The 27,825-nt window shown below is 49.6% G+C and overlaps 1 protein-coding gene and 1 long non-coding RNA gene across 5 annotated transcripts in view; both read left to right on the top strand.

Moving 5' to 3' along the window:
- Positions 1 to 6,799, top strand: part of ZNF333 (zinc finger protein 333) — an 18,264-nt gene extending 11,465 nt beyond the window's left edge. For all 4 annotated transcript variants that reach the window (XM_046637622.1, XM_046637620.1, XM_046637621.1 and 1 more), the window contains 5 exons: positions 3,102 to 3,190; positions 3,804 to 3,930; positions 4,343 to 4,438; positions 4,975 to 5,051; positions 5,502 to 6,799. In XM_046637622.1, the coding sequence (XP_046493578.1) occupies positions 3,102 to 3,190; positions 3,804 to 3,930; positions 4,343 to 4,438; positions 4,975 to 5,051; positions 5,502 to 6,539 (1,427 nt within the window). In that variant the 3' untranslated portion in view covers positions 6,540 to 6,799. The remainder of the gene's footprint in view (positions 1 to 3,101; positions 3,191 to 3,803; positions 3,931 to 4,342; positions 4,439 to 4,974; positions 5,052 to 5,501) is intronic.
- A 4,368-nt stretch (positions 6,800 to 11,167) lies between these two features.
- Positions 11,168 to 25,184, top strand: LOC124251957 (uncharacterized). Its single transcript, XR_006891885.1, has 7 exons — positions 11,168 to 11,382; positions 12,003 to 12,070; positions 15,223 to 15,317; positions 23,840 to 23,965; positions 24,620 to 24,766; positions 24,855 to 24,901; positions 25,028 to 25,184. It is a non-coding gene; the product is annotated as an uncharacterized LOC124251957 (long non-coding RNA).
- Positions 25,185 to 27,825: the final 2,641 nt, after the last annotated feature.

The raw sequence follows: 27,825 nt of genomic DNA, 5'->3' as shown, positions 1-27,825 counted from the left end.
GGAGGACGTGTTTGCTGAGGCATGCACGTGTTCACTTACTGGACGACATGTTTGCTGAGCGAGGCACGCGTTCACTTACCGGACGGCATGTTTGCTGAGGCAGGCACGCGATCACTTACCAGACGGTGCATTTGCTGAGCCATGTACACATTCATTTGCCAGATAATCCAGAGCCTTTATGTGCCATGCACGGTGTGGGGGATGTGGCCGTGAAAGGAAAAAGGACCCAGGCTGTTGAAGCTTCCTGTCCACTGAGGATGGCAAAAAGCAGACACATAGGAAGCAAATCAACATCTGGTTACAAATATGTAAGGGCTGTGAAGCAAGGGGGAAAAGGGTACTGGGGAGGAGATCTCAGGAAGGAGCTCCCTGAGGGAGTGACATTCAAGTGGGTCCAGAGCAGAAAGGTATGATGTGGTGTTAGCTGCAGCAGGCTGGGGTGGGGGGAAGGCATGGGCCGGGGTGGGGGCTCCAGGTAGAGGTGTCAGGCTAGTTCATTTTGAGTAATTGTTGGGGTCTGTAGAGTGCCGGGTGAGATTTCTCGTCTGAGGCAGGGATGTCACTTCCTGAGATCAGGACCGTGGAGGAAGAAGAGGCTTTGAGAAGAAGGTGACGAGTGCAGTTTTTGGAGGGGGTGCATGAATCAAGTTTCTCCTCACCGTTGTGAAGCCAGAAGTCTGAGATGAAGGTGCCGGCAGGCCCGGCTCCCTGTGCAGCCTGTGGGGGAGAATCCTTCCTTGCCTCCGTCCTGGCGTCGGGTGGTGCTGCCATCCTGCTGCTCCTTGGCTTGTAGAGGCCTCGCTCCTGTCTCTGCCCGCATCCTCAAGCGGCACTCTGCCCTGTGTCCCTTCTCCTCTTGTAGGGGCATCTGTCACATGGGATTAAGGGCCCATGCTGCTCCACTGTAACTTCTGAACTGCTTACATCTGCAGAAACATGCTTCCAAATAAGGTCACATTCTGAGGGACTGGGGTTAGCACTTCAGAATTTTTTAGGGGACAGTTCAACCCATAAAAGCCTGCCCTCTGACTCCCCAAAATTCATATCCTCTGCACATGGAAAATACATTCGCATGGTCCCAACATCCCCAGAGGTTTTACCCATTCCAGCATCCACTCTAAGGCCTAAATCTCATCTAAATATTATCAACTCACAATGTCCCAAGTCAGGTCATACAAATCATCTGCAGCAGGCACGGGTGGGACTGGGCGTGCGATCCATCCTGAGGCAAAATCCCTCTCCACTTGTGGACCTGTCAGACCAGAAGACAAATCCTCTGCTTCCAAAATGCAGTGATGGGACAGGCACAGGGTAGATGGCTCCTCCCAAAGGCAGAGGACAGAGGGGTCACGGCTGCTGAGCAAGCACAGCCCAGAAAGGCAGGTTTGAGGCCTGAGGATAATGCTCTGTGGCTCGAGGCTCTGTCCTCCGCCTGCTGGCCTGTGGCACCATCCTTAGCTTGCTTTGGGTAAGTCCGTTTGCGTTCCTCCGACAGGTGGTGGAGATGCTGGAGCTGACGGTTGGGTACCTGGGTCTGGGGTTCGGGTGACAGTTCTGCTGGGGATTTGGGCATCATCAGGTGGAGTTGGGAATTGACACCCAGAGTGGGCGAGGCTGCCTACAGAGGCAGAGAGCACTGAGGAAGGTGAGGAGGGTCTGTGACCTGGGGACACCAGCGTTGTGATGGGAGAGGAACTTTAGCGAGACTGAGAAGAAGGAGGGGTGCGGACACTGGAGCCCAGGGAGTGTGGGCTTCTGGCTGGAGGAACTGGGTGACCGAACGTCCTGGCTGGATCCCCACCATGGATGAAGGTCACTGGTGATCCTGGTGAGGTGCTGGTTCTTGGAGTGGTGCTGATGGGAAGTGAGTGGGAGGTGAGGAAATGGACACAGAGAGGGTCAATTATCCGTAATAGGACAAGCAAGAGGTAGGACAGCAGCCTGAGGGAAAAGTGGAGCGTTATGGCCTGAATCGTGGCCCCTCAAAACATATGTTGAAATCCCAACCCCAGGACCCTTGAACGTGACCTTACTTGGAACTAGGGTCTTTGCAGCTGCTGTCAAGTTAAGATGAGGTCACGAGGGTGGGCCGTGATGCAGTATGCTTGTGTCCTCCTAAGAAGCAGAAAACGCCAGGTGAAGGCAGGTAGGCACAAGGGAGAGGATGGCCATGTGACGACCAAAGCAGACAATGGGGGGGCGCAGCTGCAAACCAAGTAATGCCCAGGGTCGACAGCCACCCCCAGACGCCAGGAGGGGTCTACCCAGGGTCTCAGGGAGCATGGCCCTGCTGACACCTGATCTCAGACATCTGGCCTCTAGACCGGGAGAGTACGAGGCCTGTGGTTTGAAGGCCTCAGTTTGTGGTCTGTCACGGCAGCTTCAGGACGCTAATGGGTGGGCTGGGGATTGGCTGCGGTTCAGGGTTACTCACTGAGGGACGGTCCCGTGGGGAGCGAGGCGAGGGTGGAGTGGCAGGGCTGGTCGGGCGGCACTTGCTCACCTGGAAGAGTCTGGAGTGAAGAGGCCGGTGCGGGAGAGAGGAGGTCCCCGTCTGAGGGCACTGAGGGGCGGATGTGTCCTCTTGGGCAGACTCACGGGGTGTGGTGGCGTCTGCCCCTGCCTGTGGTATGTCCTCGTGGTGCTGGCCAAGCAGAGCGGGCAGGGGGAGGGGCCGGGCAGCGGGGAAGCTGCCGGGCTGTCACAGGGGCGCAGGCGCTGCGGAGACTCCAGGCTGCTGGCGATTTGAGGCTGGGGCTCCGGAGACTGGGCATGGAGGAAACGTGTGTGTGCGCGTGCACACGCATGTATGTGCATGTGTGTGTATATTTCTGTGTGTGTGCTCACCTGTGTGTGTATGCGAGGTGTGTCTGTGTGTACGTATTTGTATGAGTGTATGCATGTGTGCATACTCGTGTGTGAGTGTGCATAAGCACATGTGAGTGCGTGCAAGCATGTGCATGTGTGTCTCTACAGTTCTGGGGTGTGTCCCCGTGAGTGTGTACACTTGTGGTGACTCACAGTCAGGGTGTGACCTTGGTCCTGCGAGAGTGCTCACTGGGCCAGTTGCTGGCCCTCACGGCGCCTGTCTTCCCTTCCAGCTCTGCCTGCCCAGGACCCCATGCGGCACCAGGAGGCGAGTGCAGAGAAAGCAGCCGTGACTCTTGGGGTGCTGACCGCCTGCCCACAGGTCGGTAGGAAATCCCCATTGCTCTTCTTCCTTGCTTTGCCCCCTTGTCCGCTTCCCGTGGCCTTTTGCTTCTTGACCCCACAGGGTTGGTCTCCAGGCTTCAGGCATGGGGCCTCTGGCAGGGGTGGGCAGCGACCCCACCCCTCAGTCAGACCTGCCACAGGCTGTCTGTGCTGTGTTCCACTGAGTGTCAGGAAGGGAAGCAGAGTGAGGAGGTGAGCTCTTCTGCTCTCATAGTCGTCATGGTCTCCTGGAGCAAAAGTTGCCATCCCTCAGATGTTTCTCTCCTGCCTGCAACAGGCAGGTCTGCTGGACTCGAGCTGGCGGGAACCAGTCTGCAGGGGCTTCCTGGCTGCTTGTCCACAGCTGAGCCTGTCATGAGGCCGAGGGCCTTCGCTGCCACACTCCTGGATGTTCTCACTCAGGGAGGGAAGAGGAGAGAGAGGAGTTACAGCTCTGAGGCCTGAGCTGAGGGGTGATGTTCAGAGACCTCAGGACCCTGTCTAGAAATCCTCTGCGTGGGGTCTCCTTTCGCCAGGCTGCCAGCCCCCAGCATCCTCTTGAGTGTTGGTGGCAGTGGCCCCTGGCTGAGCTGCACTCCATGTGCGTTTAGGAACTGGTCACCTTTGCGGATGTGGCCGTGCTGTTCACTCCAGAAGAGTGGCTGTTTCTAGACTCTGCTCAGAGGAGCCTGTACAGAGACGTGATGCTGGAGAACTATAGGAACCTGGCCTCCGTGGGTAAGGCTGCCCCACGTTCTCGTGCAGGCTCTGTATTCCCAGAACTGTGCTGGGTGGGCAGTGGAGAGGTGGGGACAGGCAGCCCTGCCCCGTGGTGCTTGCAGTCTAGTGGCTTCCCCAAGGAGATGAGGATCTCTGCCGCTCTGTTTCTCCATGGCTAAAAGCTTCTGGGCTTCTCAAGTTGTCCCTGGGCTGGGCCCTGGGTTTTGGGGACCAGAGAGTCCCAGTGTCCTCAGGGACCTGGTGAAGGAGCTCATATTTTGGTTCCTCAGTGAGAGAGCTCCACGTGTCCGTCAGAACTTACGCTCACCCCTTGCTATTCCAGCCCCCAGTGCCCTAAGATGCGGATCAGTGGCCCCAGTTTCATGGCAGGCGCAGTCTGCCCACACTGTGCGTCTTTTCCCATGAGCAGGAGATCAGCTGTGCACACCCAGCACCTTTGTTCATTTGGAGCAAAGAGAGGAGCCGTGGACCACCGAGAGAGGACTGTGCCCAGGAGCCCGTCCAGGTGAGCACCAGGTGGACTGGGTGGGCACCAGCTCTGCCCGGCAGGGTGAGCGTTGGCTCTGGAACTTGTCCGTAAGGGGACACTGTGGCGCCCTTGATGGAGAAGGCTGTCTGGCTGAGCATCCTCAGTGAGCCCCTCGTTCTTTTTTGTCTCTAATGCTTTACTCTGGTTTCGTAGAGAGACTTGTTCTACCTCCTCTCACATTTAGTTTTTCCGTGCGTCTATTTCATCCCGTTCTTCCCCACTCTGTGTTCTTGCTAATCCTTTCTCTAACATCAGTCCCGATCTTCATGGAACCCTTTCTTAGTAAGTTATCCTCTGTTTCCATCCCTTGTTCCTGTGATTACATAACTCCTCACAAAGCCCAATGTCAAAAAGCTTTCCTTTACTGTGATATATTCTTCTTCACAATTTCTTCCCGTATTTAGGATCAGTAGTAAAAAACAACCCACACGTGCCTTGCTTGCATTTTGGATCACTTTGATCCTACTTTCCTTCTCTGCACACTTAATTTTCTTTCCCCTAATTCATTTCAGAATCTCAACTTCAACTGCAAGATTCAGTTGCTAACCATGATATTTCTGTGGAGATTCCATCCATTGGCGCGCAGAGGGTAAGGCACACAGGGATGGCTCTTGGTCCTCTTGGGCTGCTGTAGGTTGGGACGCAGTGTGAGAGCGCTGGAGAGGCTCGGGTGGGCGGTGGCCGCCCGAAGGAAGCAGCTTCCCGGGAGGGGCTTGGGAGGGTCCTGAACTGGGGGAAAACTGGAGGTAGGTCAGATGCGTCTGCACAGAGGTCCTGCCAGTAGCCGTTTGCGCAAGTGTGAACAGATGCTAAGTGTTCAGACTTAGTTTAGCCTTAAGCCATCGGGACCCTGCCTCTGCGGAGCACCTGGGAGTGAGGGGCGCGGGCTCCTGGGGCAGCACTTGCCCTGGAGAGGGCTCAGGGCGCCCGGGGCCGGCGGTCGCGGCCGCAGCTGGGAGGCCGTCCCTGCGCCGGTTCGCTGGGGGAGCCGCCCTCCGAGTGCATTTCAGCCTTCGTCCCGTGTCTTCCTTACTCGTAGGCGCGGGCTGTGGCTGGAGAGCAGCTCCATAAACACGCCGAACTTGGGGCACCCCTTCCCGTCGAGCCGCTCTGTCCGTCCCAGAGGATTCCTGCCGGCGGGGACCCGTGCGGATGCCGCGGGCGTGGCGAGGCCTTCCTCCAGATGGGCCTCATGGCGCCGGAGAAGGCGGGGGGCGGGGACAAGGCCCTCGCCTGCGGCCAGTGTGCCAAGTCCTTCCGGTACAGCTCGGACCTCGCCCGGCACGCGCGCACGCACAGCGCGGAGAGGGGATTCGCGTGCCGCGAGTGCGGGCGCGCCTTCAAGTGCCCGTCCAACCTGCGGCGCCACGCGCGCGCGCACACCGGCGAGAAGCCCTTCGCGTGTGCCCAGTGCGGCAAGGCCTTCACGAGGAACTTCAACCTGCTGCTGCACCGCAGGAGCCACACGGGCGAGAAGCCCTATGCGTGCCCGGCCTGCGGGAAGGCCTTCAACCAGCCGTCGTCCCTGCGCAGCCATGCGCGCACGCACACGGGCGAGAAGCCATTCGCGTGTGCCCACTGTGGCAAGGCCTTCCGCGAGCCCTCGTCGCTGAAGACGCACCTGCGCACGCACACCAGGGAGAAGCCGTACGCGTGTGAGCAGTGCGGCAAGCCCTTCCGCACCAGCACGCACCTGAGTGTGCACCGGCGGGTCCACACGGGCGAGAAGCCCTACGGCTGCGCCACGTGCGGACAGGTCCTGAGCCGCCTCTCCACGCTCCGGAGCCACATGCGGACGCACACCGGGGAGAAGCCGTACGCGTGCCAGCAATGCGGACGCGCCTTCAGTGAGCCCTCGTCCCTCCGGAAGCACGTGCGCACCCACACGGGCCACAAGCCCTATGCGTGCCAGCAGTGCGGGCGTGCCTTCGGCCAGTCCTCACATCTGACGGTGCACGGGAGGACGCACGCCACGGGCAGACCCTATGCGTGCACGCAGTGTGAGAAGGCCTTCCGGCACAGCTCCTCGCTGGCCGTGCACAGACGGGCTCACGCCGCCGCCGCCGAGAAGACGTGAGCAGCGGGCCTGCCCGCCAGCGCCCCATCCACGCGTGCCCCTCGCGGTTAACTTCCAGTTTGTGAAAACGGAAGCATTCGTCTCTCAATGTTCGTTTAGCTATATCGTATGTTTCCACGTCTAATATTTTCAGTTTGACTTAGTTCTAAATATTGTCTTAGTTTCTATTATCACTTATTCTGTGACCCATGAGTTATTTGTAATTAAATTTTGTTTTATTTTATTATTCTTTTTGCTGAGGAAGAGTTGCCCTGATCTAACATCTGTGCCAGTTCTCCTCTCTTCTTTTCACGTGGGAGCCTCCACAGTGTGCTGAGTGGAGAAGGTCTGCGCCTGCCATCCGAACCTGTGAACCTGGGTCCCTGAAGCGGAGTGGGTGGAACTTTAACCACCTGATCATGGGGCCGGGTCCTGTAATTAGATTTTAAAATAATAGCACATGGGTGTATTTTTATGAGGTGTAATTGCTTCTAGTAAGATGCATAGATTCCATGTGTACAGTCGGATGAGTTTGACAGGTATATACGCACTGTAACCAAGACCCCATTCAAGATACAGAGCATTTCTGTCATTCTGGAAAGTTCCTGCATGTGCATGGCTGTTTTTTAGTTGCCTTTTCATTGATGGTTTCCAGTTTAATTACATTGTGAGCAGAGCACGTGTTCTTTATGTTAATGAATCTTAGGTGTCTGGAGGTTTGCTTGTAGGGCAAGTGTGGCTGGGCTGCCAGCTGCCTACCAAGACCGTGCCCTCTGCCTTACAGACGCGCGGGTGTTTGTTCAGATGGCAACGTGCTCGATTAAGCGGTCTCCCAGCCCTTCTTACAGTCAGGGGGCCATGTGCCCTGTGTGGGTACAGGGTCACTGGATGTGCTCCTGGGAAAGGCGTGGCCAAGGAGCAGTTAGCCACATCCCTCCACGTCTTTGTGTGAGCAGACACGGTGTCCAGACCACGGGAGCCGGGCTGTAGTCACGCGTCACAACCATCCTGGTGCCCCGCTGGGGCCTGCGGCTGCACCAGCCTAAACTCTTTGTTTCTGGACAGCCTGTTACGTGAGCAAGAAGACTTCCACTGGTAATGACATTGTCCTTTTTGGGTGGGGGAGAGAGGGCGGGGATGGTTGTTAGGGCTGGGTGCAGTCTCTAACGCAGGTTATGGTCGGTTTTTATAAAGCCTTCATGGGTGGGTGAAATCCACGTATTGTGTTCTCCATCCACCAGATCGAGTGTATGATTTGTGTTTAGAAATCTACAGGTTTATAAATATTGGTCTTTGTCTTTGGCTGCTATCACAAATACCATAGATGGGGTGGCTTGTAAGCAACGGAAATTTATTTCTCCCAGCCCTGGAGGCTGGAAGTCCAAGATCAAGGCACCTGCAGATCCCGTGTCTGGTGAGAGCCGCTTCCTGGTTCACAGACGGCCGTCTCATCGCTGTGTCTTCACATGGAAGGGGTGAGGGCGCTCTCTGGGGACTCTTATAAGGCCGCTAATCCCATTCACGAGGGCTCCACCCTCATGACCCCATCACCTCCCAAGTCTCGCCAGCACTCAGGTTGGGCCTCAGCATAGGAAATTTTGGGACACATTCAGTCCACAGCATCTCTGATCTGTTATTTACTGACAGGACACTCCCACCATGATTGTGCATTGTTGAATAAATCTTGTAATTCTGTCAATTTTTAAATTTATATATTATAAAATAATGGAATTAGATGAAAAGATTTTTGACTTTTATAAGTTTACAGCAAATTGTTCCTTTTATCTTTGTGGTGGCCATCTTTCTCCCTAGTGATGAATAGTCAACTGTTCATCATCCTCATATCAAGTAATGATTTAGAGCTCACTATGCGTAGGTACTAGGTTCTGTCGAAGCTCTGCGTCTCATGAGGGACTTAGTCCTCTAGGTGACACCTGTGGGTGGGCCCTGTTGTCATCCCCAGTTCATGATGAGGAAACTGGGGCCCAGAAGGTCGAGGTGCGTTGACCAAGGTCGTGCTGGTGGTGAGTGGAGGAATCTGGCTCCACGGTCCGTGCTCTCTCCACAGGGCTTCCCCCAGGGGCTGCTCTCCATTTCCACCTGTGCTCACAAGCTTCTGTTTTGTGTTAAAATTCTTCCAACTGAGATGGAACTTGTAAAAGTTCATAAATCTTAGAGCACAGCTTGGAGAATTTTATATATATCTTTACCACCCAGATCAAGACATAAAGTAAATGATCTCCCCAGAAGGGTCTTTTGGGCCCTTCCCCAGTCAGTCAGCCACATCCCTGGAGGCAGCCAGGATCATAACTTCTGTCACTGTAGATGTGTTTGTCCTGTCCATGGACAGGGAAGCACAGGATGCCCTCTGGTGTCTTTTTTTCACTTAATGTAGTGTTCATGAAATTTCTCTTTGTTGCATTATCCGTAATTTATTCTTTTTAAAGATTGCTGTCTAATCCTCCGTCGTCTGCATACACCACAGTTAAAGAATTCCGTCCTGTTGGTGGACACTTGGGTTCTTTCCAGGTTTTGCTGTTATGAGCAAAGCTGCTGTGCATGTTCTTGTGCAGGTCCGACTGTGGACATGTGTTCTCGTTTCTCCTGGAGTGGAGCTGCTGGGTCGCAGGCAGGCATGTCTGTAGCTTCAGGAGATATTGGCAAACACTTCCAGAGTGGTTGAAACAATTTGTGTTACCCTCATCAAGGAACGCAAGTTTCATTGGCTTCACATCCTCAACCATACATGCTTCTGTCCGTCAGTTTCATTTTCGCTATGTTAGTGGTGAGTGAGGGGTTTCTTGGGTTTGTGTGCATGTCTTGGTGAGTAATGGTGTGGTAGATGGTTGTCACAGTGACTTCAGCCAGCCCTCCATGTACATCTCTTTTCCATGTGCCTTTGCTGCTCCTCCTATCAAGAGGTGGAGCTTATTTCTCTCCTCCTTGAAGATGAGCTTGACCAGGGGACTTGCTCTGGCTGGTGGAACGTTGTGAAACATGACGGAAACAGAGGCTTGAAAAACCTCCTTGGGCACCGGCGTTGGCCCTCTTGTAGCTGTGGTTAGATTCCTGAGAGCCGAGCCTGGAGAAGCCCGGGCCAGCCTCCTCCAGGACGCCAGACCTCGCTACCCACGCCAGACTGGGGGTGAGGCGGCCATAGGCCATCTGCCCCAGGCTAGCCACCAGGTGGCTGGACCACGTGAGCGGCCCCAGGTGAGACCACCGGCAGAACCGCGCGCGCGGCTGGGAGCGGCTCAGATCCCGGCTCAGAATCATGAGGTGGTCACGCAGCCGTGGGTAACTGACAGGTGAGGGTCGGAGAGAGGATGCTGCTGGGACAAGAACCCGAAATGTGGCCTTGATGTTGGAACTCGGCGGCAAGACAGCGGCTGAAAGGGGTGAGGAGACCTCAAGGTGGGAGGAGGTGCTACCGCAGGTTGGAGACAGGCTGTGTGGTCATGTGGTCGGGGCGCCATGGGCACAAGTGTCTGCGGCGACTCGGAGCATGGAACGTGTCCTCTGTGCTCGCTCATCTGGAGGAGGGGGCTCCCTTCGCCGCCTCTGCCCCCGCCTTCCCCATGGGCGCCTGTGGTGGTCCGTGAAGAGTCCTGTGCCGCGGCTCCCGGGTCGCCTCCCCTCCACCAGCCCAACGCGGCCTTCGGCGCCCGGGTGAGCATTTCAGCAGAAACCTCGCGCCCCGCAGGGCAGCCTGTGCTCCTGTGCGTCTCTTCCCAGGTTTCAGGCTCTCGGGTGCCTGTGACCTCGGCTTTCTGATGGCTTCAAGAAAATGACGTTTTTGTCAGTTATTCAGCCTTTCCTGGATGTGAGCCCTACCAGGTCTCTACGTCCAAGTCCAAGGCAGAAGCCAGAGACGGGGTTCTTTACTCCCTAAATCACACTGCTTTTGGGAATCGCTTATTGGGTTTTATCTTCTCTTTTCTGTAAGCTCCTGAAACGAGAGACCACGCAGAGCCCCTTCCTTTAAGCCTAACTTAGAGCTGGGCAGAAAATACGCTTTCAGCGCGCGTGTCCAGTTTAGACGCCTTCCTATGGAGCAAGTGTCCCCGGGAGGAGGGCGCGGCCCCGCCTTCCTGCCTGGCACATGCCCCAGGAGGAGCGCGCGGCCCCGCATTCCTACCGGGCACGTGTCCCCAGGAGGCGCGTGCGGCCTCTGAGCCGCGAGGCTGCAGGTCCTGCGGGCGGGCCCTCCCCGCACGAGTCGAAGCCACAGCCTTGAAATGCGTGCCGCCTTGCGGTCCGCAGAGGGAGGAGCGCGCAGTGCGTGGCCCTCACGGGAACGTCGTCAGGGGCGGTTCCTGGGCATCCACATCCGTCTGAGGCTGTGCTCAGACTCGACAGGACAGAAGGAGTGTGTGAGGGTCAACGATTGCCGGAGAAGGCTGACCCACCCGCCACACCTTCACAGGACACCCTTCCCGAGAAGGGGGATTCTGGAACCTGGGCTGGAGACGGTGGGCACTCTGGAGGGGCAGGCGAGGGGAGCAGGGCTTCAGGGAACGCTGGAGGCCCCCTTTGCTCTATTGTGTGGATTCCTTTTTCTTTTTGCAGTGACTCTTCTGTCAGAAAAAGCCGCTGGTGGGCCACGTTGTTAGATGAGATGAGGCCGGCTAACAGCATCTTCCTTTGGTGAAGCGCCGGGCCCTGGCGTGGATCCCCTGAAGCGGGCGGCAGAGGGCGGTGGAGGCAGGACTGCAGGCGGCAGATGTGCTCCTCATGGACTTTGATGCTCCAAGTTGGAGTCCTGCGTTTCCCACAAGGGAGGCCTGAGGAAGACCATGCCCTTCCCTGGAAGAACGTGGGTTGCAGGCTCAGTCTGCTCCAGGCTTTGCTTCCTGCTCTCTCAGTGTCCTTTGGTCACATGACCACTTCACATTTATATTTTTTCCTCTCCACCTTTTGACTCCTCTTGTCCCGATTTCCCAAACACCAGATCCTGGATGACCATCTTCTCTGCCCAGCAACACTGGGCACCCAGCTAGGCTCTCTACCCAAGTTGTTTTGTGTTTCATTTTTTGCTTTTCTTTGCATCTGCTCTGGTTATACTAATTAAACAAGAGAGTGATTTAGTAGAAGGAGCACAGGCTTTTCCAGTAGAGAGCCCAGAAGCTAATTCTTGGCCCTGTCAGTTAATAGTTTTGTGATAAGAGACAAGTTTCTTCATTGATGTTCAATTTAGAGAGTTGTAGGAACCCTTTAGTGAGCTAGTCATGAAGCTTCCTTTCGGGGGCACAGTCCCATCCCATGCTTCCTTGTCAATAGGAAGCCTGAGCCGCCACCCAGTAGGCTGGCTGTATGTCCCTGGTGAGGCCAAGAGTGAAAGCAGAACTGGGGGTGTGTTAATCACAGGAGAGGGAGAAAGCATCTGTGCTGGCTGTTTCCTGTGTCAGTTACCGAGGGAGCCTGCACGTGAGAATTCTCATGTGCTTTGTTTGAACAGGAAATATTTTTTACTTAATATCAAAGACAGAAATTCTCCACAGCTGAGCTTGATCGCCTCTGCACTGTGAGAAGTTATTGACCATTTCTCCCAGGTAGGTGGAATCATAACTTTGTGTATGGCCCATTTCAAGACATTTGGGAATGTTGAAGAACAGGAAAAACTAACCGATGGTGGGAGAAGTCGGGGTAGTGGCCACCGTGGGGGGTTGTCGACTAGGTAGATGGAGGGGACTTTCTGAGGGCCTGGAAGTGTTTTATGTCTTGATTTCTTGGCTATGTGGGTTTACACACGTGAAAAGACTTCACTGGGCTGGGAATTCATGGTCTGTGCGCGTCACACGCCTCACTGAAGGTGGTGACCCCCCGCCCCCCGACGGTGTGGGAAGTATTTATCCAGTTTGAGAATCTTTTCTATTATTTTTGCTTTTTTCCTGACTTGTTTTTGCATTATCTTAAAATAAAGGGGAAAATAAAGACGACTTTATTTTTATCAGCATCTCAGAGAGAAGAGGCTGCTGCTTGGGTCCAGGGAAAGACTTGGAACTTATATGGAAAATTTTCATTTTTTCACCCATGTAATTGTTGCTCATAGGATCAAACCCCATAAATCTATGGCCTCTCCCTTCCCAAATGTGTTAAGAAAGGTCTGATGGGGTGAGTCTGTCAGCTCTTTGTGGGCTGTGGGTAATTCGACAGACAATAGTGTAAAATTGAGGAGCTCTTCCTTGAGATGTCAACTTGGGTTTCTATATTCTTCCTTTTCCTCTGGTGCCTGGTGGAGTAGCTAGCACACAGCTGGTGTTCAATTAATGCTTTCTAATTTGTTTCCTGATTGTGAGGAAACATTTGTCCCTTAGGTGGCCTCAGTTATTATTGGCCTGCTATGGGAAGGCAGTCTGAGTAGTGGCCATGTTTGCTGTGCAGCTGCTGTGTGTGAAGCATTGACCCGTACACTGTGGAGATGGGAACAGGATGGAGGCAAATCGAGTGCCTTCGCAGAACTAAAAAGTGAGATGTTTACAGAGGGTACACTCAGGAGTCCATGATGCAAGCAATATGTAAAATCACATAGCATATATTATGCCAGAACTCATTTATTTCCTATGCTCGGGGTCACATTTTAGGAAAGAGCTTAATGAGAAAAGGGAAACGAAATTGCTTGAGGAGTTTAGAATTTCAATCTCAAAAGAAAATTTGGAATAGATCTTTGGAAACACATTCAGTCATAACAGATTTCATTCATAGTTGAAAAGAAGCGGATTTCAAACCATAATACTGATCTTAGCGTGTGAATACTCCTCCTAAGAGTTGTTAACACTGAGATAGACCACACAAGAGTCACTCAATGGAGCAGATTAAGACCGTGCCCCACTCAGCACACGATGGCCCTGCTGTATGAGCATGCCCCCCTCAGCCCACATGACGGCCCTGCTGTGTGAGCATGCCCCACTCGGTCCACACGATGGCCTCGGTGTGTGAGCGTGCCCCCCTCGGCCCACACGACGGCCCCCCTGTGTGAGCGTGCCCCCCTCGGCCCTCACGACGGCCCTGCTGTATGAGCATGCACCCCTCGGCCCACACGACAGCCCTGGTGTATGAGCGGCCCCCCTCGGCCCACATGAGGGTTCTGCTGTATGAGCGTGCCCCCCCCAGCCCACCCAACGGCCCAGGTGGGAGCTGCTGTTATTGTCCTAATTTTATGGATGAGGAAGCTGAGGCACAGAAAGGCTCAGGAAGTTTCTAAAGACACACATATAGTAAGTGATGGAACAGGATTCCCACCCAGGGAGCCTGGCTCCAGAGCCTGTGTCCTGGATTCCAATCCAAGTTACAGGTTGGATATGTTTCCTGTTGCTGATGTAGCAAGTCGTGGCGAACTTGGCGGCTTAGAACAGCAGAAGCGATGGGGGCGTCTTCTCTCGCAGCTCTGGAGGCCAGAGTGCAAAGGCTCCGAGAGCTCTGGGGGAGAATCCCTCATCGCCGCTCCCACCCTTAGTGGCCCCAGATGTCCCTTGGCCTGTGGCCGCATCACCCCAGGTTCTGCCTCTGTCTTCCCTTGGCCATCTTCCCCTCCGTGAGTCTCACGCTGTCCTCTCCTCTCATAGGGACGGCAGTCCCTGGATTAGGGCCGCCTGCTCAACCTGGGCTGGCCTCATCCTGAGATCCTTAACTAATTACACATGCAAAGACACGTTTTCAAATAAGGTCACATTCTGAGGCTCTTGGCAGACATGAATTTTTTGAGGATACTATTTTTTTATGCTTCTCCTGCAAGCCAAGGAGAAGCTCTCGCCAGAAACCAGCCCTGCCAGCACGTTGATCTTGGACTTCCACACTCCAGAACTGTGAGAAAAGAGATTTCTGTTGTTAAAGCCACACAGTCTGTGGTGTTTTGTTATGGCCGCCCCAGCAGATTCATACACTGCTCAACCCACTACACAGGTGATCTGCAGTCGGGGCAAGCGCAGACTGAGTTAGCCATACTGTCACTCTTCACTCATCTTTTCTTTTCTCTCTATCCCACAGGGAACCCACCCCAACTGGGCGACCTCAGGGCCCTTGCACAGGCAGCTCCAGCACCACCTGCTGGCTGGGACTGGGTAGGGCTGAGAAGAGTGGGCTTTCAGATCTGTCAAAGAGTTTTCTTTGTGGAAGAGCTGACATTTAGGCCTGGCTTAGAAAGGATGGTTTCTTAGCTGGGGTTGGGGCCTCCTGGAGGCAGGAACAGTGTGAAATAAGTCCTGGCCTTCCCACACTCAGGTGTGAGTGGAGCACAGTCTGGTAGGGAGGGGAAGATGAGGCTGAGGGGGTAATTTAGAGCCTCACCAAGGAGAATTCTGGTACGGGGTGTACTGGTTATTAATGGCTGCCTTACTAATTTCCCCCAAACTCAGCAGCTTAAAACGGCACTTATTTGTCATATGGCTTTCTCTGTGCCACGAGTGTGGGAGTGGCTTAGCTGTGTCCCCTGCTCTGAGTCCCTCGCCAGGCTTCAGTCAAGCCGCCCGCCGGGGCTGCCGTCTCATCTAAAGCCTTGACTGGCGAGGACCCACTTCCAGGCCCGCCCTCGTGATCGCTGGCAGGCGTTGTCTCGGTCCAGCCTGTTGACAGCAAGTGACTCTGTTGTCTGGGAAGCCCTGAGGCCCTCACCTGGGCCACACTGCTTGTGGCAGCCCCACACTCTCCCTGGATGGTGCCAGTGTTGTGACTGGTTCACCCCTCGCGTCTCTTATTGTGACTGCAGGACACACTTCAGCAGGAAACCCTCAGGGAACTTTGAGGAACAAGATTCATTACTCACAGGTCCTGGAGGATGCACGGCACGCCCGAGGCTGCCCGGTGAGTTCTGGGGTAGACGGAGAGTGCACACGGAACTGGGGCGCTGCCTTGATTAGGGCCCAGGACCGGGGTGTCTGGGGTTGTCAGGGTTCACTCTTTTTTGGCTAATTTAAAGCATAAGAGCGGGAATTAGAGTGTGGGAAGGGAGAAGTGGGGTCCCTCAAACGGTCAGTTATTTGGGTCACCCAGGGCTTTCTGAAAGAGGTGCCTTCATGGGTGGGGGCAGCCTAATTCCTCGTCTGGTGGTTTGGCTGGCGGCTGTGCCACACGGCTGCCAATATGCTTATTCAAGATGCACGTCTTTTAAAGTGGATACCTTGGGTCAAAATCTTAATGTCAGGCTCTTACACCAGCGTGGACTTCAGTTCCCTGCTGGCTGTTGGCTGGAGGTGTCTGTCAGTTCTTTTTTTAAAAAATTTTTTATTGAGATTATGATAGTTTACAACCTTGTGAAATTTTGGTTGTACATTATTGTCTGTCAGTCGTGTTGTAGGTGCACCCCTTCACCCTTTGTGCCCACCCCCCACCCCCTCCCTTTCCCCTGGTAGCCACTAATCTGTTCTCTTTGTCTGCATGTTTAACTTCCTCATATGAGTGGAGTCATACAGAGATTGTCTTTCTTTGTCTGGCTTATTTCACTTAACATAATTCCCTCAAGGTCCATCCATGTTGTGAATGGGACGATTTTGTCCTTTTTTATGACTGAGTAGTATTCCATTGTATATATGTACCACATCTTCTTTATCCATTCGTCTGTTGCTGGACACTTAGGTTGCTTCCACGTCTTGGCTGTTGTAAACAGTGCTGCAATAAACATTGGGGTGCACAGGACTTTTGGGATTGCTGACTTCAAGCTCTTTGGATAAATACCCAGTAGTGGGATGGCTGGATCGTATGGTAGTTCTATTTTTAATTTTTTGAGAATCTCCATACTGTTTTCCATAGTGGCTGCACAGTTTGCATTCCCACCAGCAGTGTATGAGGGTTCCTTTTTCTCCGCAACCTCTCCAACATTTGTTGCTATTAGTTTTAGATATTTTTGTCATTCTAATGGGTGTAAGGTGATATCTCAGTATAGTTTTGATTTGCATTTCCCTGATGATCAGCGATGATGAGCATCTTTTCATGTGCCTATTGGCCATCAGTATATCTTCTTTGGAGAAATGTCTGTTCATGTCTCCAGCCCATTTTTTGATTGGGTTGTTTGATGTTTTGTTGTTGAGTTGCGAGAGTTCTTTATATATTATGGATATTAAGCCTTTGTCAGATATATGACTTGCAAATATTTTTTCCCAGTTAGTGGGTTGTTTTTTTGTTTCAATCCTGTTTTCATTTGCCTTTAAGAAGCTCTTTAATCTGATGAAGTCCCATTTGTTTATTCTTTCTATTGTTTCCCTTCTCTGAGAAGGCATGGTGTCCGAAAAGATCCTTTTAATACCGATGTCAAAGAGTGTACTGCCTACGTTTTCTTCCAGAAGCCTTATGGTTTCAGGTCCCACGCTTAGGTCTTTGATCCATTTTGAGTTTATTTTGGTGAATGGTGAAAAAGAATGGTCAATTTTCATTCTTCTACATATGGCTTTCCAGTTTTCCCAGCACCATTTGTTGAAAAGACTTTCTTTTCTCCATTGTATGCCCTCAGCTCCTTTGTCGAAGATTAGCTGTCCATAGATGTGTGGTTTTATTTCTGGGCTTTCAATTCTGTTCCATTGATCTCTGCACCTGTTTCTGTACCAGTACCATGCTGTTTTGATTACTGTAGCTTTGTAGTATGTTTTGAAGTCAGGGATTGTGATGGCTCCAGCTGTGTTCTTTTTTCTCAGGATTGCTTTAGCAATTCGGGTATTTTGCTGCCCCATATGAATTTTAGGATTCTTTGTTCTAATTCTGTAAAGAATGTCATTGGGATTCTGATTGGGATTGTGTTGAATCTGTAGATTGCTTTAGGTAGAATGGACATTTTAACTATGTTTATTCTTCCAATCCAAGTACATTGAATGTCTTTCTATCTCTTTATGTCATCATCCATTTCTTTCAGAAAGGCCTTGTAATTTTCATTGTATAGGTCTTTCACTTCCTTAGTTAAATTCATCCCGAGGTATTTTATTCTTTTTGTTTTAATTGTGAATGGTATTGTGTTCTTGAGGTCTTTTTCTGTTAGTTCGTTCTTGGAGTATAGAAATGCTACTGATTTATGTATGTTGATTTTATACCCTGCAACTTTGCTGTAGTTGTTGATTATTTCTAATAGTTTTCCAATGGATTCTTTGGGATTTTGTATATGTAGGATCATGTCATCTGCAAACAGCGAGAGTTTCACTTCTTCCCCCCATTTGGATTCCTTTTACTCCTTTCTGTTGCCTGATTGCTCTGGCCAGGACCTTCAGTACTATGTTGAATAAGAGTGGTGATAGAGGGCATCCTTGTCTCGTTCCTGTTCTCAAGGGAATGGCGCTCAGTTTTTGCCCATTGAGTATGATGTTGGCTGTGGGTTTGTCATATATAGGGTTTGTCATATATGGCCTTTATTGTGTTGAAGTAATTTCCTTCTATCCCCATTTTGTTAAGAGTTTTTATCATAAATGGCTGTTGGATCTTGTCAAATGCTTTCTCTGCATCTATTGAGATGATCATGTGGTTTTTATTCCTCAGTTTGTTGATGTGGTGTATCACATTGATTGATTTGTGGATGTTGAACCATCCATGTGTCCCTGGTATGAATTCCACTTGATCATGATGTATGATCCTTTTGATGAATTGCTGTATTCGGGTTGCCAAAATTCTGTTGAGAATTTTTGCATCTATGTTCATCAGCGATATTGGCCTGTAGTTCTCTTGTTTCATGCTGTCCTTGTCAGGCGTTGGTATCAGATGTGTTAGGAAGTGTTCCATCCTCCCTAATTTTTTGGAATAGCTTGAAAAGGATAGATGTCAAATCCTCTCTGAAAGTTTGGTAGAATTTCCCAGGAAAGCCATCTGGTCCTGGGGTTTTATTCTTTGGGATGCTTTTGGTTGCTGTTTCAATCTCTTTCCTTGTGATTGGTCTGTTCAGATTGCCTGGTTCTTCTGGACTAAGCTTTGGGAGGGAGGTTGTAAGAGTATAAGAATTTATCCATTTCCTCTAGGTTATCCATTTTGTCAGCATATAGTTTTTCATAGTATTCTCTTATAATCTGTTGTATTTCTATAGTGTCTGTTGTTATTTCTCCTCTTTAATTTCTGATTTTGTTTATTTGAGCTTTCTCCCTTTTTTTCTTTGTAAGTCTGGCTAGGGGTTTGTCAATTCTATTTATCTTCTCAAAGAACCAGCTCTTTGTTTCATTGATCCTTTCTACTGCCTTTTTTGTTTCAATAGCATTTATTTCTGCTCTGATTTTTATTATTTCTCTCCTTTTGCTGACTTTGGGCTTTGTTTATTCTTCTTTCTCTAATTCAGTTAGGTGTAGTTTAAGATTGCTGATTTGGGATTTTTCTTGTTTGTTAAGATGTGCTTGTATTGTGATGAATTTCCCTCTTAATACAGCTTTTGCTGTATCCCTCATATGTTGGTATGGCATGTTATCATTTTCATTTGTCTCCAGATATTTTTTGATTTCTTCTTTAATTTCTTCACTGATCCATTGCTTGTTCAATAGCATATTGTTTAGTCTACATATCTTTGTCCCTTTCCCAGCTTTTTTCTTGTAATTAATTTCTAGCTTTATAGCATTATGGTCAGAGAAGATGCTCGTTGTTATTTCAAGTTTTTAAAATTTATAGAGGCTTGCCTTGTTTCCCAACATATGGTCTATCTTTGAGAATGTTCCATGCACATTTGAGAAGAACATGTATTCTGATGTTTTTGGATGGAGTGTTCCATATGTGGCTATTAAGTCCAACTGGTTTAGCTTTTTGTTAATTCCACTGTTTCCTTGTTGATTTTCTGTCTGGATGATCTATCCAATGATGTGAGTAGGGTGTTGAGGTCCCCTACTATTATTGTGTCATTTTTGATATCTTCTTTTAGGTTTGTTAATAGTTGCTTTATGAACTTTGGTGCTCCTGTGTTGGATCCATAGATATTTATAAGCATTATTTCTTCTTGATGGAGTGTCCCTTTGATCATTATGTACTGCCCCTCTTTGTCTCTCTTTACCTGCCTTACCTTGAAGTCTACTTTGTCTGATATGAGTATTGTGACACCTGCTTTCTTTTGTTTGCCATTAGCTTGGAGTATCGTCTTCCACCCCCTCATAGGCTCATGCCTGTATTTGTCATTGGAGCTGAGATGTGTTTCCTGGAAGCAAAAATTATTGGATCTTGTTCTTTAATCCATCTTGCCACTCTGTGTCTTTTTATTGGAGAGTTCAATCCGTTTACATTGAGGGTGATTATTGATGTATGAGAGTTTAATGCTGTCATTCTGTCGCTCGTTTTCTGGTTTTCCTGCATTTCCTTCGTTTCTCGTCCTATGTGTTTTGGTCTACCCATTGATTTCTGAAGTTCCTTATGCTGGGTTGCTTAGATTTTTCCTTATTTATTTTTTGTGTCTCTGTTCTGCTTTTTTGTTTAGTGGCTACCCTGAAGTTTGTATTCAGAATCTTATGCATAACATTGTCCATTTTCTGATGGCCTCTTATTTCCTTAGTCTAAACTGATTCTGTCCCTTTCCTCCTCCCCTCCTAAGTTATTATTCTCATATCTCATTCCAATTCCAACCTGTGTAGTGAGTTTGTGGTGAAAGTGACAAGATCATCTTTGTTTTTGTTGTTTTCCTTCCCTTTATCCTAATGCTATAGTTGAATATTTGCTATTGTATTCTGATTCTATTTGTCTCTTTACTCTGTGTTTTGTGACCCGTTTCTCCCTTTTTTTCAGGTATGAGGGCCTTCTTGAGGATTTCTTGCAGAGGGGGGGTCTCGTGGCTATGAAGTCCCTTAGCTTTTGTTTGTCTGGGGAAGATTAATTTCTCCCTCATATCTGAAGGATATTTTTGCTGGATAGAGTATTCTTGGCTGGAGATTTTTATCTTTTAAAGATTTGAATATGTCATTCTATGCTCTCCTAGCTTCTAAGGTTTCTGCAGAGAAATCTGCTGGAAGTCTGATAGGGGGTTCCTTTGTAGGTTATTTTCTTCTGCCTTGCTGCCCTGAGTATTCTTTCTTTGCCATTCATTTTTGCCAGTTTTACTACTATATGCCTTGCAGTAGGTCTTTTTACATTGACAAATCTAGGAGATCTGGAAGCTTCCTTCACACACATTTCCCTCTCTTTCCCTAGATTTGGGAAGTTCTCTGCTATTATTTCTTTGAGCATGTTTTCTGCTCCATTCTCCTTCTCTTCTCCTTCTTGGATACCTATATTCTTATGTTGCATTTCCTCACTGAGTCGGATATTTCTCCAAAGCTTTCTTCACTTATTTTTAGTCTTAGTTCTCTCTCCTCCTCTGTCTGGAGCAATTCAACATGTCTATCTTCGATTATGCTGATTTGCTCCTCTATGGGGTCCACACGAGTATTCATGGAATCTGTATTTTGTTTTATCTCTTTCATCTCTAGTATTTTGATTGATTCTTCTTTATAGTTTCAATCTCTTTTGTGAAGTAGCTCCTGAACTGGTTGAATTGTTTCTCTATATTCTCTGTTACCTCATTGAGTTTTTTGATGATAGCTATTCTGAATTCATTGTCATTTAGTTTACTTATTTCTGAGTCCTCAGGACAGAATTCTGGGTATTTATTGTTTTCCCTCCGGTCTGGAGTTTTGATGAACTGCTTGATGCTGAAACTACGTGTTTTCCCCATTGTGATGTTATTCAGTTGCAGTTACAGCCTATTGCCACTGGATGGGGGTCAGGAGCCACATAACTGAGCCCTCTGCCTTCAGCAGAGATGGGCCAGTGGGTTCGGGTCAGGGGAAGGGCGCTTTCTCCTGCATGCAGACCCAGTTTCCCGATCAGCTCTCACTATCTGGTCTCCTGGGATCTTGGCTTGGTGAGGTCACCCCATGTGAAAGCTTTCACCCCATTAGAGGGCTTCCCTCTAGGCTGCAAGGGCACCAGGGAGTCCTGGGTGATCCCAGGATGCGAGGCCCCTCTACCACTCCGTCCCTCTCTGAGCTTCCTGTGGCAGTGATCCCAGTCTCTAGGGGAGGGAGCAAAGTTCTCTCTTACCCCGTTCCAGCTCCTCTGAGGGGGGCTCCAGCCTCTCTGCCCTCCGTGCTTTGGCTGCTGTGGGTCTCCGAGGAGTCCTGTGCTATTAGGATATTTTCTGTTGGAATATGGTTGCTCCTTCTTGTTGTATGTTGGAGGGGAGAGAGTCCTGGGTGAGCTCACTCCAGCATGACGCTGATGTCACTCCCCACCAGTTCTTGCCACACGGGCCTCTCTGTGGGAAAGCTGACTTCCCTCAGAGTGGGTGAGGGAGCAAAGAGGATGGAGGCTACCTTCTTGTAACCTGGTCTCAGGGATGACGTCCCATCATTTTTTGCCATATTCTGTTGGTCGGAAGTGAGTCACTGGGTCCTGCCCACTCCAGTGAGAGGGGACGATGCAGAGCACAATGACCAGGAGGCAAGCATCACTGAGAAGGCAGCAGCTTAGAGGTTTTGGAGCTGTTTGGGGCAGTGGCTTTCAAAGTGTGGTGCTCCCACCTCAGGGGTCATGCAAGTCAACTCATGAGGGTACAGGAAGAAATTGTTATAACTTCTATTTAAATTTATTTTGATCTAAAAATTAATAAATGAGATATTACTAATTTCCCATATATGGATTGACACTACAAATATATAACCTATAAATGAATATTTGCTGTCGATCCGTGCTCTCAAGATGTTTCGTAGTGTGTGTGCCCACCACAGATGTAGGGCAATGAGCTCTGTGCCCGGATCACCACCAAGCACCAAGTTATGTGATTAAAAAATGGATTCATCTTCTGCTTCTGACCCTGGACACCACATCCTCATCCTACTGGCTCTTAGGAATATTTTTAAGGAATGATCAATCTTGAGTAGGTTTGTGAGTTTCAGGGATCTTAGATGTGGGATTAAGGTTATTTCCTTCCATATTTACTCATTTTTTCCCTAATTTTAAAATAATGAATATATACTACTTTGTGAATAAAATAGTAAAGTTCCACAAGAGAAGAGTAATAATGAGGATAATTTATTGGAGCTGCACTGTTGTGTTTGATAATAAAAGGACTCAGACAGGGTATAACAAAAGCCTAACATTTACTCACTGTGTGCCAGGTCCTCCTCTCTACGTCTACTGTCATGGACTCACCTTATGAGTAGAGGCTCTTAAAATTCCCATTTTGCAGATCAGGAAACTGAGGCTTGCCCGACGTCACAGTTAAGAAGTGTCCAAGTCAGAGGCTGAACTCAGGCAGCCTTGCTGTGAAACCCCCACTGGGACATCGTGTGGTGCCTCGCAGGGGAGGGCAGGAGCATCCTGCGCAGAGTGAGAACCAGGAAAAAGGAAGGGACCTGGTCCTTGGGAGAGCCTGGCCAACACAGTCCTTGACGGCCGGTCCGTGAGTGTGACTCATGGTTTGTCTCTGGTCAGGAAACAGTTGTAGAGAAAAAGGGGAAGGACTGGTTTTTCCTTTTCCTTTTAACTGGCACTTTCATTTAACATCTCAGTCTCGGCAGCATCCTTGTCTAATAACGGCAGTCTGTTTTCACTTTTATTATACTCATTTTACAGTTGTACACACTGAGATTCCAAAAGGTAGAGCAACTCGTCTAAAGTCGAGTCAGAAGGGGAGGCGCTGGGACTCAAATCTTGGGCTGTCTGACTCTAAAACCCCCTTTCCACTTGATGTCCTGGGGCAGGGAGACGCAGAATCCTGGGGAGAAACCCTCGAAGAGAAAGCAGATTTCTGCCATTGTCTGGGTCTGGGCAAAGGCACACTGATCTGAGGACTTGCTCCTTTAAGACTTGCCCCCTCCTTTGGGAGACATTGGAGTTGCTGTCTCCCTGCCATCAGCTGTGCGTGTATATTCTGTGCCCTCTCCTGTAGCACCTGAGGTTCCACGAGGACTGTGGCTGTCGGTGACTGATTCCTCGGGAGCCCCAGGAGATGGAGGGAGAGGCTGAGCCCACGACTACATGCACAATGCAGGAGTTTGTGTGAGGGCCCCCCGGCCCCGGCTGGAAGGTGGCGGGCTGTAGACCAGAGCCACCGAGTGGGGAGGCGGTGGCCATGCGGACACGGGTGGGATTTAGAGCTTGACTCTCCTTTCTGCCATGGCTCTTTCTGCCCCCGGGTGCTCTGTGCTGCTGTTGCCACTGAGAGCCACAGCCCTTGAGCCCTGGAGGTGACCCTGCCCAGCCAGCCCCATTAGTGACGGGAACTGGGAGTGCAGGGTCTGCGTTCCTTCACCAGTGAGGGGAAGTGGGGGACACAGTCTGTGAGTGGGCCTCAGAAATGGTCTTCCTCGGGGGATCAGAAACGCTGTTTCTTCCTCCCCAAAGGCCCAGTTTCCTGAGCTCTTCCTCTTCTGACAGTGGTCATCCTCCCCTCCTTGTTCTCTGGTCCCCAGCCGGCAGCTGGCGCCCTCCATTCCTGACTGCAGTCTGCATCCTCATGGTGTTCTGAGTCTGTTGCTGTTACCCCAGGTCCGTGTCTCCACCTGAGAGGTCCTGGCAATCCCATGGTGGTTGTAAAGGTACAGGGCTTGAGGGTGGTGGGGGCACATCAGAGACTGTGGGGCATCTGGAGCCCTCAGCCCGGAGGCACTTTGTCCGGGGACTCAGGACACAGGGCAGTGGTCGTTTCATGGCCTCAGGCTTCAGGACCAGGCGCTGGGCTTCCGTCCCAGCCCTTCCTGGCCTTCCAGGCAGACTGGGTGGGCTCCATTTCCTCTCTGCTCCAGAGTGGAGATGAGTGTGGGAGTTCCCCCTCAAGAACGTCCTCAGACGCACAGTCAGAATGTCTGATCACGTGTTGAATTGAGCAGAACGAAGGCTGAGGGGCCCTGCTCTGCCACCCGTTAGTTCTCTTGATGCTAGATGTGAAACGACCTGGGGGTACGGGGAAGGAGCTGCAGTGGTGTGGGGGGCGCTCGTTAGGGACCCCAGGCAGCAGCTAATCACTAACTGAGATGAGGGTATTTCACTATTTCACAACCTCTACATCCATACGGGGCTTGTGTGCTGTGTCTCAGGCCTCTGCACACTTCCCATAACCTCTGCATCCACTGTTCAGGGAGAGCGGTTGCCAGGTGGCATCACCTCCAGCCAAGAAGGGGCATATTAGTATGGGAAGAAGGGGGTGGGACATGGAGAGGAGAGGGGCCTGACCCCCATATTTGTGTTCTCAGATGAGGACGAGTGCAGGTCCCAGTGGCATCACTGCCACAACTCCACTGTCTGCGTCAACATTGTGGGCTCCGACACATGCCACAGCTGCCAAGGGTGCGTGCCCAAACCTGAATTCCTGAATAAGCAAATGACCACCGTGTGTGAAGGTACCTGTTCTGACCCGGCCCCAAACCCCACCCCCAACACCACACTGACCATCTCACACCTAAGGAACCGCCATTCTGTCTCCTGCAGAGATGTCCTTCCCCACGTGGACTCCGCCCCCTGGAATGAAGAGCGAGGTGAGTGGCCCCAGCAGGGACCAGGAGGCATTAATCCCCCCATGCAGCCCACCCTGTCCGCCTGTTTTCCCGAAGCTCGCCGCCCACCCTCGAGTGACCTGACCTCCTCATCTCCCTCCCCTGCAGTGTCTCCTGCTTCTTTGAAAAAGTCCAGGATCTGGGCAGAGACTTCGAGCCAGCCTCGGCCCAGGACACCGTCCAGGTAGGGGCAGGACCCAGAGGAGGCAAGGTCGAGGCACCCCTTCCCCATAGAGGCCTGGGGAAGCTTTGGTCTGGGAGGAGACAGACCCCAACATGACGGTGCCCCAGATCTCCTGGGTGAGAAAGATGTAACCAAGATATTGGTAAGGATTGTGTTGAATCTGGAGATCTATTTGAGGGTACTGCCATCTTACTTACATTGTCTTCTGCTCTATGAACATGGGATGTCATTCCATTTCTTTAGGTCATCTTTGACTTCTTTAGACGATGTTTTATAGTTTTAGTGTACCAGTTTTGTACTTTTTCACACAGTATCATTTTTAAACCTTCATTCTCAGGAGGATTAAATTAAGAGCTAAGCAGAAAATCTTGTATCCTGGAAAATTCTGAACTTCATCCTTTGGACAAAGTGTTAAAAATACTTTTCATGTTTGTTACCGGTTACTCTTCATGGCGCCATTATGGGAGCACATATGCAGGAAATGGTTTGACATTCAGTTGCTGGAGGATTTGGGTTTTCTCGTCCATACGGCATGATCTCACTCCCAGCAGAGTCACTGAGCTACGACCCAATTCCCCAGCTGCCTTGGATTAACCCCCTCTGCTCCAACCTCTTTTGCTGCAAAGATTCTTCCTCAATTTGAAGATATATAACAAGGAAAGCCAGCCTCAAAGGACTTTCTCAAAATAGCATCAGAGAGGAAAGTCACGCTCAGTCAGACACTTTCATGCGGATAAACGGTGAATCCCCATGAAACACCTCAGTGACAGGCAAACGGGGACAGGTTGTCTCCCTGCCGACCGGCCTCGACTTCTTCACTCTCCATCTCTAGGGCTTTCTAATTTATTCATTAAAAATGTATTTTTTACTCACCATGTGCTGCACACAGATCAAGACAGATTCCGTTCCTAATTTCACAGAGCTTACGGGTAAAAAAGAAGTTTTTTCAGTTAGAGAAAAATCAGAATCTTGTGAATAGTCTCTACATCCTTTTATTTTATAAACTGACCAGTAGGAAAAGGTGTATATCGCTACTGCACAGTTCATAAGTTGTATTTATCTATAACATATTATTTCATCCTCAGCATGCAGTCTAGGCAAGATGCAAATCCAGAGCTGTGACACCTACAGGAAATTCCCTGTGGGCCCCACTGACCAAATCTGCATCAATTTGAACATCAAGGAAAATTACTGTAAATAAATACAACATATGAAATAAAAATATCCATGAGCCCATAGTGACACCTAAAATGTCAAACAATAAATGTGGAAAATATGATAAAATGAGAATATCATGTTTTTTTCAATATCCAGTAAAAGGCCACTAAAAGCACGGGGTGAAAGGCTGCTGGAGGACAGGCTGGTCCCACAGTGACCAAGAACCCCCTCAGATTACTGGTTCATCACAAGGGCCAAGGTGCACGTCTACAGCGTGGAGATCTGCCAGTCACCATGTGAACTTAATGATCAGGCTCAACATCACCACTATGGGAAACCTGACATCAGGTATCTCCTGAGAAGACATGAAGTTACAGCATCCCATTTGTGGTGAATAAAGAATTTTGACAAATCAGTCTAACCTAAACCTAATCCAGCCTTCAGACCAAGGGTGGACAAACTGTAGCATGCAGGACAAGAGCAGGCAGCCGCCTGCTCTTGTGAATAAAGGTTTATTGGAGCACAGCCACACCCATTCATGGATGTATTGTCTATGGCTGCTCTCACGCTACAGTGTCAGAGTTGAGCAGCTATGACAGAGACTGTAAGAATGACAAGCTAAAAATATATACCACCTGGCCCTTTATAGTCAACCTTGCCGACACCTGTTCCTCCAGATCTAACTTTCAATATACATGGAATACAGGGGACAGAAGAACAGGTTAAATGACATCAAAAGGAAGCAATCAGGCAAATTGAGAATGTGAGGCATTCAACAAGCCATTGGCTTGGGTTCTTCTAAAGTCAATATCATTTTAAAAATGACTAGAGGCTGCTTGAGATTAAGAGACAGAAGCGACAATACAATCAAATTCAGTGTCAATTTTAGAGGGACTCTGGTTCAGATATACAGCTTTAAAAGGTGTTTTGGAGGCAATTGGGATAATTTGAATATGTATCAGATATTAAAAGTTAAAAATTGTTAATTTTCTTGGGTGTAATAATCATATTATGGTTATCTGGAGAATATTCTTTGAAATCTTCAACATTTGTTGAAGAAATATTGAAGAATGGAGCATCATGATGTCTGCCAGTGACCATCAAATGTTTTAGCAAGAATATGTATGTGTGTATATAGATCGAAAAAGACTTCTCAATGTAGCACTATGCTAATAATGCTGAATCCAGATGACAGTCTCTTATATCACCCTTTCAGATTCTTTCTATGCTTAAAAATTGTAAAGTGTAAGAAAAGTGACTAAATATATTTAGCTATTACCTTATTAAAGATATCCACTCATAAATTCCTGATGTCCAAATCAAATGCTTTTTCTTCTGCAGAAAACTAACTTTGGGAAATGATATGTCATAAAATTATGAATTTTCATGGCTATATGGTGATGGATTTAAAATCTAAAAGTTGAAAATAAAATATTTTAAATATTAGAGAAAATACAGGTGATCTCTTAGGAAATAGAAAATGGAAATGAGTATCACTCCCAACTTAATAAGAAGAAAAATCCATATAAACTACAAAATCATTCATTCTCTTGAACCCATAAGA

Source organism: Equus quagga, chromosome 14 (genome assembly GCF_021613505.1).
Source record: "Equus quagga isolate Etosha38 chromosome 14, UCLA_HA_Equagga_1.0, whole genome shotgun sequence".
Lineage (NCBI taxonomy): Eukaryota > Metazoa > Chordata > Mammalia > Perissodactyla > Equidae > Equus > Equus quagga.
Note: the sequence above shows the minus strand (reverse complement) of the source record. Positions and strands in the feature narration are given on the sequence as shown.